The 12719-nt window shown below is 45.4% G+C and overlaps 1 protein-coding gene across 1 annotated transcript in view; it reads left to right on the top strand.

Annotated features, from left to right (window-relative positions):
* Positions 1 to 10075: 10075 nt before the first annotated feature.
* RGSL1 (regulator of G protein signaling like 1) overlaps positions 10076 to 12719 on the top strand; it is a 35993-nt gene continuing 33349 nt past the window's right edge. Inside the window, exons 1-4 of the mRNA XM_075615481.1 lie at positions 10076 to 10184; positions 11390 to 11578; positions 11773 to 11868; positions 12527 to 12688. Of these exons, the coding sequence (XP_075471596.1) occupies positions 10076 to 10184; positions 11390 to 11578; positions 11773 to 11868; positions 12527 to 12688 (556 nt within the window). The remainder of the gene's footprint in view (positions 10185 to 11389; positions 11579 to 11772; positions 11869 to 12526; positions 12689 to 12719) is intronic.

Here is a 12719-nt window from a genome sequence, read left to right on the forward strand (position 1 = left end):
ATGTCCAGTATATGTAGTGAAATAACCATGTGAAAGAAATTTAAGATAATCACCGCCCAATTAGTCCGCCGGTTGTAGCTCCATCAGGCAAGGGGGATCTCTCAGGATCCTACTCAACACAATCTGCTGCTGAAGCTGGGTGAATCTAAACTGCTGTGCCGCCTGGTTCCATACATAGTTCCCGTTGGCTATCTTTAACATTGAGCCGGGCTGTCAGCCAATCCCAGCGCGAACCGGCAAGCAAACCGACAATGGGAGGAGGGGAGCAGGCTTAGGGACACAAGACTCGGGGAGAAACTGTCCAAGAGAAACATTGCCTGCGGGGTTCAGACCTGGCCACTGATTCTATTAGCCAGTGTCTACCTCCCGCTGGGTAGGCGCTTCAGAATACAATGGACTCTACTTCCAGATCTGATCCACTGCCCTTCGCCACTCACCATACGTCTTGGCACCTCAGCCATCCCATCTTTGTCCTGAGCATATCATTTCCATGGAACAGCTCAGCTAAGTGAATTGCTGAGTCTCTTTCCATAGAAATTATACTTACAGTCACATAACCTAATTTACACTTTGCAGGGCTGACCCTCCCAAATACATTGCAGTACTTATACATAGATTACAAATCACTTACGTTGTATGGCTGGCTCTCTGGACTGGGGGTTGCATTTACAGGGAAGACCGTGCTTGAAATACCTTCTTACATACATGGGTTACATTTATACATTCCCTGTTCTCCCCCAGATATTAAATACATCTGGCTGAATTAAATATTACTGAGACATACAGTTTACACGGTTTTAGGGGTAGCTAGCTGGACTTCACCTTTATTTTGTGATGCCAGCTACTCCTACTGTCACAATCCAGACAGTACTAAAATAGAGCAAATAACCTTTAGCATTACAAAGATATTGTGAAGTGCAGCATTTAACAAAGGGGGCCCATTGTTACGTTTGTGTATGTTGCTAGTTGTTGTCCAGGAGACAGACCCACTAGGCAGAGGTGGCGAGTATAGACCGATCCATACCCAGGATGTGGATCCTAAACAAGCATGAATAGTGCGGTCCAGTTCCGGATTCAGTGGAGGGTGACTGAGTAGTCCAAAGGCAGGGATCAAAGACAGGCAGAACTGCAGACAGGAATCACAGCAGGAGCCTAGGTGCATAGGGGCCTATGCACTAAGCGCCGAAAATAAAAATCGCCGGGCTGTTTAAATCGCCAGTTTTTACAGCGTTACAATCACGGTAGGTAGAAAGCCCCGAATACCTGTGATGGCAACATTTGCAAAACTGTCGAGTTGCCGGCGACGTGGTGATCGCCCCTCTGAAAAGGACTCACCCGGCGATTTCTTTCTGCTGCAGAGAGAGAGAGAGCCGCCTCTCCCTGCGCAAATCTCGAAATAGATCAAAAGTTTTAAATATAAAATGTAATACTACTGTATTGTAGCAGCGGGTCCCCGGAGCAGAACCGCGTTGATTTGAGGTCGGGGGACCCCCTGCTTCCCGAGATACAGGCGCCTTTATGGGATGCCAGTATCTCCTATGCATTTTATTCCCACGGTCACGTGACGCGGGACATTTAAATGCATAGGAGATACCGGCACCCCATAAAGGGTCCTGTATCTCGGGAAGCAGGGGATCCCTGGACCTCAAATTAACGGGGTTCTGCTCTGGGGACCCCCTGCTACAATACAGTAGTATTAAAAAACAATTTGAGCAAATTCTTTACCGTAGCGGCTGTCCGCTATGGAAATGAAGCTGCTTTAATGTAATTTTTATCTCCTTCATTATTTAAATCCCCTGGTCACGTGACGCGGACGATTTAAAAATGGTGGCGAAACTGGCACCTGATGTCCCATACCAGGGCCTGCAACTCGGGAAGCAGGGGGTCCCTGAGGCAGAAATCAAAGCGCTTCAGCTCAGGAGACCCCCTGCTCCCGAACACTATTAATACAGTTTCATTAAAGCAGATTCATTACCTTAGCAGATAGCCGCTAAGGCAATGAAGGGGTTAAGGCACAATAGCAGGTTTATTGAGGGGGTGAGAGAAGGGGGTACATGGTCCTTCACTCACCCCTTCTGCCCCCAATAAACATTACAATATGTACTACCCACCAATACACAACCCACCCACACCCTGTGCCCTCACATAAAAACATTTGTATTTTTTTCTGCACAGGACTGATGCCAGAGGCTGGGTGGTCCCGTGAGTGTCCAGGGGTCCCCGAGTGGTACTCATGGGTGTCTAGGGGTCCTCGGGGGTCCCTGCTGTCCTGCGGTACCAATCCTGTTGCAAAAAAAAAATGTGGAATACATTGCAATAAATACACCTCCCCCTTCCCCCCAACACATACAAAACAGTAATGGGCACAATTACTACTATCCAGCTATGGATTATAGCTCATTTGCCCATTATAAAATCAAACATTAGCCAGGCAGCATAAATAAAGTAAACCTTTCTACTTACCCCTGCCACCATGAAGGGCGTCCTTGTCCATGTCGTCCGTTGCCAGAAAGAATACAATACATTATACAATCTAATGGCCCCTTAATCACGGTAGCGGTTAATAACTGCTATAGTACTTAAGAGGTTAACCCCGTCCCCCGTTACCGACCTGTGAGGCCTATCCACACACAGTGGTATATCATACCCATATAATATGGGCATGATAGGCAACTATATCACTCAATGGTCAAGCTAATACAAATAATTAAGGCCCAAAATACACAATAATCACATAAATACAGAAGCACATAAACACCCCAACAATAAAAGAACTAAATAGCCTAATAGAACACATTACAAATAATTATCTATCACCAAAATAGCAAAATTATTACAATTATGTTATTCCAAAACAATACAATTAAATAAACAACTATCCAAGCAAACTATTAAACAAATAAAACCACTAGCTAACAAAACAAATAATTAATTTACAACACTAGCCAACAAATCAATTAATGAATTTAAACCAGTAGCCAACAAAACTAATAAATAATTAAAAATGCTAAACAATCCTAAAATGTACTAAAAACAAGCCACCCAAATTGGAAACAATTTAATCCAAACACTAAACAGAAAAAATAACAGTCAATAGAAAACAAGCATTTGCCAAAAAATGCATTGGCTAAGAAGTAGAGCTCAAAAGTGTGTGACAATGGTGCTACCCATCAGATGGTTTAGCGCACATTACTAGATCTGCCCAGAATAGCAGAGGTTGTAAGTTCTCATCTTGTTGGGCCTGACACCAGTACCCTATTCTTCACAAGGTGCATTCAACTTGTCAATATAGTTCTTATGGATATCATTTTAGGAAGCATGGGTTGTGAGTTGCTTAAATGTACTTTCCATATCTCCCAGATATCTAAGGTGTGCTCCTCTTTGAGCACAGGAGTCTTTCCATATGTTATTTGGAGGGAGGTTTGAGGGGATATATAGAGAACTTGAGACAATAGTAAAATAGCTCTCTCCCACCTCCTTCCCCCCTTACCCCCATCAATGTATTACTCATATAATAAATATCCAACTTAATAACCCGTCTCTTGGTGTCTTCCTCAGGGTCTGGATGTGAGTAACACCGCCTTTACGTTCCTGTGTTAACTTTAATCCCACTCCAATGGCCCCATTACATAGTGGATATGCCATGCCTTTGATTGCTGGTTTTCCAGAAAACATTGTGTCCTGCGCTCTGACGTTATCTGTAGTGCAGGGAAGAGGAAGAGGACTCCTCCTCCTCTTCCATTTCCAGATAAAGGGCTGCAACAATCATGTGACTGCTCTGAGGAGCGATCACCATTTGCCAAATGGTCATTGTTTATGGACGCCAGTTACAGTGTTAATTTGTTCATGAAATAATGTTTGCTGGGAAAAAATTGTATTGCAAAAAAGAGACAATCAAAAAATGCACTTTAAACAAATTTGATGATGTCAAGCCATAGTGGACTGTGATAGGATGGAATGTGGAATCCGAATCTTGACATCACACAGCAACAGAATGCTCACAATGTATACGGCACTAAAACACTGTGAACTGCTCTTAAGTTGTGCTTTGTACAGTATATACTCTTCTCATGCATTGCACTGGTTACTACTTAACACAGCGAACGATTTTGTGGTTCATACACTCTGAGTTCTAACTGTGCTTCATATACACTGCACTGTAACTGCACCCACACCACAAACTCAGTGTGCTTTCTTCGCACTGTTCTTCCAAACAGTACTTTCACTGTGCTTATAACACACTACACTCACACTTTGCTTGACTTAGTGTACACTCAGTGGGCCTCCTACACACTGCACTCTCGTCCTACTCATTGCACTGTTATTTACGTATGTTTCCATGACAATGAGTGGAGCTGGTGGGTATTCCATGGGTGAGGATGACAATATGAAAGTGTGTCTTATAAGCTTCTTTAATAATCAGTGTTTTCTCTTCTCAGAGCCAGTCGCATCCTGTAATATCCTGGATTTACTTGAGGATGAGATCTTTGTAGACTTTTTCAACACTTTTCTGAATCTTCCTGTGAGTATCTCAGTAGCAAATCTGTCTGGGGGCCTGCATTTCATGTGGCCTGCATTTCATGGGGCCTGCATTTCATTACTTTTGTAGTACAGGCACCTGTGGCAGTCTGAAATATAGTTCTACTGTATTTAATGGATAAAGCAAGGGAGTTTTACAGTGATAGTTAACAGATCTGTTATATTTGAGAGCATGTTAAAAGTAATTTTATATAAATACATGTAAATAGATGTAAATAGATACTGGTGGAACACTCTTTAACCTCACTGTAGCTTTTGATACTGTGGACCACCTCCTTCACATTCTCCATATTCTTGGGATTCATAACAGAGCTCTATCCTGGATCTTCTCTTACTTCTGCCATGGTACTTTTGGTGTCTCATTTGCTAACACTTCCTCCACTGTCGATCTCTCTGTGGGTGTAACTCGGGGGTCTGTCCTGGGACCTCTTCGCTTTTCCCTTTACACACTCTCTCTAGATGACTTTATCACATCTCTTGGGTTCAAATATCACCTCTAGGCTGATCACACACAAATTTACTTTTCAACCCTTGACCTTACACCTGCTGTACAGACCAAAGTTTTTGAATGTCTCTCCATCATCCTGGATGGACCACCACCGAATCCAGCATGTCAAAAACAGAGCTCCTCATATTTCCTCCCAAACCTTGGCCCTACTACCTCCTACCTCCTACTACATCACTGTTGAAAGCAATATCATACACCCAGTGTCACAAGCATTCTGCCTAGAGTTCATATTTGATTCCTCTCTCACATTCTCCTATCACATTCAAAATGTAGATAAAACCTATGATTTTTTCGCAATATTACAAAGATACGCCCTTTCCTTTGTTGCTCTACTGCTAAAACTCTGACACAGGCCCTCATTCTCTCCCATCTTGACTAGTGTATCCTCCTGCTGCCCGGCCTTCCTGCCTCTGATCTACAATTTATCCTAAATGCTGTAGGCAGAATCACTTTACTCTTTCCTTAATCTGTCTCAGCATCCCTCCTGCTGAAATCCCTCTCCTGTCTTCCTATAAAATCCTGTATCACACTCTTAATTCTCCTCCTAACTTTTAAGGCTTTACACTCTTCTGCCCCTCCTTACATCTCAGCCCTAATATCTTGCTATACACCATCCCAACTCTTGCTTTCTGCTCAAGGATATCTACTCGTTGCCCCTTTTGTGTCTAAAGCCCTCTCCGGCCTTAAACCTTTCTCACTGACTGGCCCACACCTCTGGAATTACCTTCCCCTCCATTTCCGACTACCTCCATCTCTATCCACCTTTAAGATCCATCTTAAAACCCACTTCCTTAATGAAGCTTATGGGTAGCACTGTGGCTGATACTATACACTTCATACATTGACCTTGGCCCCTTGCAGATGCATTTACAAGAACACCTTCCTTCTGTCCATGTACATTCTTCCTACTTGCCGATTAGAGACAATAGATGATGTACCCTCACTCTGTACTGAAAGGGTGCTACCCAAGGATAGTCGCTTCCTAGGAAGCTAAACAGAACCGACACTATAGAAACAAAAGAGAGAGAAAATCCTTTTGGGTGGGTGCACTCCTATATCAAGCCATGTAAACAGATTGTACTTCGGTATATATTATGTCACAGTGGTACCAAGGTAAGTACAAATTCCTATATATCACAAGATTTGATTAAGTCTCATTATACAAGTATGAGAGACCTTACACCTGAAAACCACACGAATTTGCATATATATGTTGACATTGTCCCTTAGTGATAGTGAATGGCTAGTAGTGTATTTGATTACCAGCCTTAGTGTGGTAAAAAATGGACATCTAGACTGGTAATCAGATGACAAGCTGTGTCCGCATACAGATACTTTTTAGTAATACGGTATCTGTATATGAAAATTATAACTTAGAAAATTTTAATACATAGGTGAAATACACTCAATGGATAAGATGAGGGTCACAATAACCCACATGCGGCTGAATCAATGCAAAGAGATTTGCTAGTGAGAAAGTACTGCTGCCTGGTAGTAACTAATGAATAATGAAACTGGCTACATTTGTACTGTATATCACTGCCATTTTAATGGAGGTAAAATGGAATTATTGACTAAGAGTGATACAATTCCATTTTCTATTGGGCTTTAATGGAGTAATGCTCTTCAGGTCACCAATGGGAAGTGGGGATAATGGAGGGGTGCTCTGTAGGGGAGAACACACTAGACACTTCATATTGAATAAGGTATGGGTCCCTAGTACAAAAGGGTGGATACAACAATGCTTTGCAGGTTTCTTTGATATAGAAGCAAGGAGTTAATAAATTGTGGTCCTACAGATTTATGTAGCAGGGAGATGTTTTACTCACATTACTGACTATTACCTCCTATCCTGCAGATTTTTGGCCAGACTCCATGTTTTATCTCTGTTCTGCAGCAGTGGGAGCTGTTCCCAGCACTGCCTGCTCATCTGGTAAGTCTATGACGAATTTGTTATCATTGTAGAAGGGGCTAACAGGACTTGTTCAGTGTGTTTATTTTAACCAGTTAGGGCTGGTGCAAGGGTACCACCCAACCCCCCCAAAAAAACTGTCCCAAAAAATGCCGTTGTCTGTTGGTTGGACTTTCCCCAGCCTGACACAATCCTATTCTCTGTCACGCTTGGGCTCTCCACACAAGCAAGAGAGAAAGGGAAGGACCCGTTAGCGAGGTGGGGAGGCCGCAGGGGACACGAAGGGAGTGAGTTGCCGCACAGCTGGGGATCGGCGCACATAGTCACATGACCACGCCGCGCGCAGGATAATGCGTGACGCATCCGGAGGTGCGGTGCCTGACTCAGAGACACGAGTGATCCAGCTGCATGCGCGCGCACGCTCTGACAGCAGAGCGGGAGTGCGCGCGCTCTCAGGCACCAACGCGGGGGTTGAGGGAAGTCAACGCTTCAGCACAGGAGTCTGGAACGGGAACCAGGAACATGGGCATGGAAGGAGCCGGGGAGGTAGAGTCCAGTGCACAAGGTAACATCCACAAGGGAATTGCTTCTTGGAGGACGTCCACCCTCCTTAAAGGCATAGTGCCAGAAACAGCAAGGTGCAGCGAAACTAAAATATAACATAAGGGTTCTTAGTCTAATCCATTGGCCAAGAAATTATAAGCCTGCTACAACATCAAGGTGAACCCTACTAAGCAGGTACCTACACTACCCAACGGTAAACAACCTCAGTAGTATAAGAATGACTGTCCCAGTCTTCCGGAATCCAAAGGAGATAAGTAAAGGTCTCAAGGAGGTCCAGGCAGGAACAGCATTCAATGAGAGTACTAGCAGGCACCAGTGCAGGCAGCAAAAGACTTAATGCAAAGAGAAAGTAAAAGAGAGGCTTACTTCCTGTCAGGAGGAAGAGGGCAGGATTTGCCAGGAAGCAAGATGGCGTCGTTTGATTCAGAATCCTTAAAGACACAGGATCTTGACTCGCAGCTAGAGGGCGGCAATCAGAAGTAAACAGGTAAGGAAGGAACGCGCCGCAGGGGGGCGTGATCCGCGCATCGTTACAGTACCCCCCTCTTAAGGATCGAACTCCGAGCAATCGAACAGACTAAGGAGCAGCGATGCATAGGAAGATAGGCTCACAACTAGAGGGCAGCACCCGCCACACAGAAAATCAACAGGGAATATTGACTCGCAGCTAGAGGGCAGCGCACGTAATATAGGGAGACATCAGGGAAACCAGGCATGGGTAGAGAATACGCCACAAGGGGGCGTGAAACTTGACTCGCAGCTGGAGGGCGGCGCAGGCCATCACGTGTACGCGCCACGCGTGAGAGAATGCGTGATGCGACCGGGGGTGGCCGGGCTCCGTGGTACGAGTAGGGAACCGCGGGTGCGTGCATGCTCTATAAGGAGAGCGGGAACTGAGATGCGGCAGGTAAGGAGGGAGCACGCCACAGGGGGCATGTTCCCCGATTCCTTACAGTATCCCACCCCTTCAGGATCGGACTTCGAACAATCTTTACTAGACTAGGGGGGACTATAGGATCTCCCAACGTTACAGGGGTACAGGAACCAGGAACTAGGAACATGGACATAGAACAGGAGAGAAGGCGGGGCCACCTCTGTGGGTCCGTTTGTTTGGCCTAGCCTAATGTCACGCATGTGCTCTCCACACAAGCGAGAGAGAAAGGGAAGAATCCGGTGGGGAGGCCACAGGGGATACGAAGGGAGTGAGTTGCTGCGCAGCTGGGGATCGGCGCACGTACACGCAGGATAATGCGCGACACGTCCGGAGGTGCGGTGCCTGGCTCAGAGACATGAGTGATCCAGCTGCATGTGCGCGCATGCTCTGAAAGCAGAGCGGGAGTGCGCGCGCTCTCAGGCACCAACGCGGAGTAGAGGGAAGCCAACACTTCAGCACAGGAGTCTGGAACGGGAACCAGGAACTAGGAACATGGAACAGGAACATGGAACTAGGAACATGAACATGGAAGGAGCCGGGGAGGTAGAGTCCAGAGCACAAGGTAACATCCACAAGGGAATTGCTTCTTGGAGGACGTCCAGCCTCCTTAAAGGCATAGTGCCAGAAACAGCAAGGTGCAGCGAAACTAAAATATAACATAAGGGTTCTTAGTCTAATCCATTGGCCAAGGAATTATAAGCCTGCTACCACGTCAAGGTGAACCCTACTAAGCAGGTACCTACACTACCCGACGGTAAACAACCTCAGTAGTATAAGAATGACTGTCCCAGTCTTCCGGAATCCAAAGGAGATAAGTAAAGGTCCCAAGGAGGTCCAGGCAGGAACAGCATGCGATGGGTACTAGCAGGCACCAGGGCAGGAAGCAAAAGACTAAATGCAAAGAGAAAGTCAAAGAGAGGCTTACTTCCTGTCAGGAGGAAGAGGGCAGGATTTGCCAGGAAGCAAGATGGCGTCGTTTGCTTCAGAATCCTTAAAGACACAGGATCTTGACTTGCAGCTAGAGGGCAGCGATTAGAATTAAACAGGTAAGGAATGAACACTCCGCAGGGGGCGTGTTCCGCGCATCGTTACACTCTCCCTCCCACCCCCACCTCATCCTCTCTACCCCCCTCCTCATCCCCTCTTAATCCTCTCCGCTCCCCCTCCCCCCCATTTAAAATTCAGTACCTGGCTGTGGAGGTCCTCCCCGGCACCAGAAGTTCTCACTTTTTTCCAGGTCGCCTCAAAGGAGGACAAGAGACACCTCTCTTTATGATTTCCTTCTTTCTATCTATCTACAGTATCTATTATTCTGCAGTTAAATCTGCATTAGGCTGCAGTCAGCAAGTCGCACGCACATTTCACCTAGGGCAGGGATGGCGATCCATTGGTACGCGTGCTACATGTGGCGCGCTAAGGGAAATTGTATGGTATGGCCAAATGTTTGAGATGGTAAATACGGCTAACGAATTATTGGGGATTTAAAATTAAACTAAAAGTAAAGAAAACTGACCTGCCTCTCTCTCTGTCTTCCTCTTCGTCTCCCTGCTTCGAATGTCCCCAATAGAAGCCAGCACGGTCAGTGACATCGGATGCCCTAATATGTATATGCCCATATATGGATATACCCATATTAGGGCATCCTATATCACTGTTATCTGTTGGGGGCCACACAGAGAGGCAGGAGAGGAAAGCTGGGTCCAACTTCTGCGTCACCACCAAGGAAGGTGTGATTTTGTATTTGTGTGTGTGTCTGTGTGTGTATTATTTTGGGGGGTATTGTGTGTATTGTGGGGGGGATATTGTGTTTATTGTGCGGGGATATTATTGTGGGGAGGTATTGGGGGAATTATAATTATATTATGGGGTGTATTTTATTTGGTGTATTGGTTGGTATTATTGTGGGGGGGCATTGTGTCTATCGTGGGGGTAAAATACAATAAAAAGATTTCAGCACGCAAAGAGTTTTCCGATATTTTTTAATGCATTTTGGCACTTGGCCCTAAAAAGGATCGCCATCTCTGACTTAGGGCCTCCCCTGTGGGCTGGTTAATTGACAGTGAGTGACAGTGAGAGAACGTGCTCCCTAGCTAAAGAAGGAAGACTGGCACAGTTCCTTAGACCTGCTGGATGGTGGTCGTGGAGTCCGCTGGGACTGCCTGGGTTTGAATCTCAGAGAGAAGAAGAAGGAAGGATGACAGACCATGCTGAAGCGGGGATTGTATTGTATGTCTTTATTTATATAGCGCCATTAATGTACATAGCGCTTCACAGTAGTAATACATGTGGTAATCGAATAAATAACAGATAATATAAATAACAGATCATGGGAATAAGTGCTTTTGACAGTGGACGTACAGAGGAGGGTTTCTCTGAGCTCACGTGGGGACGAGTTCCCCTGGGAAGGAAGGACGCAAGACTGTGCTGATGCGGGGACGTCTGTTCGAAACCCTGGACTAACAGATAAGGAAAAAAGAACCTTTATTGTTGTGTGCAGAGACTGTATACGTTGTTGCATATATCAGGCCATGTTTTGGGGTGGGAACCAGCTTAGCTGGCCATCCAAGTATGGAGGGCAAAGGCTACAGTGTAGTTAGTTTTCCCTAAAGGGAATAGGTGTTATTTTTATGTTTTGTTTGGACTTAAAGGGACAGTGGGCCTATTAGTGTATGACTTATTCCCTATAAATACACCCCATATAGAGAAATACAGTGTTTCCAGTCTTAAATTGGGACTAAAAGAGACTGCAACGGGGTGTGGGCATCACTATATATGTGTGTGTGTGTGTGTGTGTGTGTGTGTGTGTGTGTGTGTGTGTGTGTGTGTGTGTGTGTGTGTGTGTGTGTGTGTGTGTGTGTGTACTTATAGTGAAGCCCTTTGGATTGTTCAGCATTTATTTAATTTCCTTATTCCTGGACTCATTGCTGATCCCCTCACTCTCTCTCACAGAACCCACAGTGCCAAGGGCTCATAAACTGGCTGCAGCAGCACCGGCTTCCCTTCTTCTGTCGTACTGAGCTGTATTTGCACTACCTGCTATGCATAGAACTGCTGCCTGATGGGAGACAGAGAAATTACCACCATGAAGCAAAAAAAGCTAGAACAGAGCTGCATGGAAGAGGTGAGGAATTAGAGGAACCATTGTAGCTGAGGGACAAAAAGGAATATTGTAGGGGGGGTGGGAGGGGGTGGAATACTCAATAAAAATGTGTCAAAGGGTTCTGATCCACCACCAGTTTTTGCATACATGTTGGCTTCAGAAAGAATGTAGGGTTCGTCTGCAGGTTATGACTTCTCCTCTGCAATCTGTGACAGATAAGTGCACACATGCAGATCGCTGGCTCCTGCGTCGCTGCATCGGGAGTGTTCGAGGTATCCTGCGTTTCAGATCCTTCCTGCGCGGGACTGCGGGTAACTCCCTTCTGACCTTGCAAGGCCCCTATATCTGCCCTTATTATTATGACCTCCTAGCTGGATTGCCAGGGGTACAAACCAGAGAAAGAGGGAGGGTTTGCACCCCCTTAAGTTCTGAATTATTGACACAAACTCAGAAATTGTCAACAATGGTTATAGTATTCCCTTTTTTAAACGTAGGTTAACATGTTACAAGAACTAACGGAATTATACAAGATAAAATCTAAAATAAATTTCACTTCTTGGCTCTGACGTATGTCTGAAAGAATGATATTATGGCTTCAACTTCCACTGGAGTAGCACAAACCAGTGCTAAGACAAATCAGAAGAAAGCGGAATTAGTAACGATTATTTTCTGTGACCTAAATGGCATCACAATTCAAAGATAACTCTGCCTTCTGTATTCTGTGAAGTTAATAGTGTGCTTTTAAGACCTACAATAGTTTCTTTCACCCCCTGCTATTTTTTTGTGAAATCACCTTGCTCGTTTTCTGTGATAAGCTAAATTCCAATCATTGAGCCGCTTACTCGTTAAGAAAGAACTATAGACTATTGAGTATTTAGTGGTGACTGTTCACACTGCACTCTTTTCTAACCTGTCTACAGTCCACTGACCTCTTCTTCCAGCTGACTCTGCCTTGTGCATGATTCGTAGGTGAAGAGCTGACAAGTTTTTGGCTGAGTGCAGAGAGGATCCTGGGAGTAGATGAGCATAGCGAGTCTCAGCAAGACCTATACCTGTCCTTGCTCAGAATACTGATGGTCACTCATCTGCGTGCAGGTTCTGCAGTGCTGGAGACCTGCAGCATCAGCAGTGGTGAGGAAGTAGGGACAAATGACAATACCTG

Source organism: Ascaphus truei, chromosome 10 (genome assembly GCF_040206685.1).
Source record: "Ascaphus truei isolate aAscTru1 chromosome 10, aAscTru1.hap1, whole genome shotgun sequence".
Taxonomy (NCBI): Eukaryota; Metazoa; Chordata; class Amphibia; order Anura; family Ascaphidae; genus Ascaphus; species Ascaphus truei.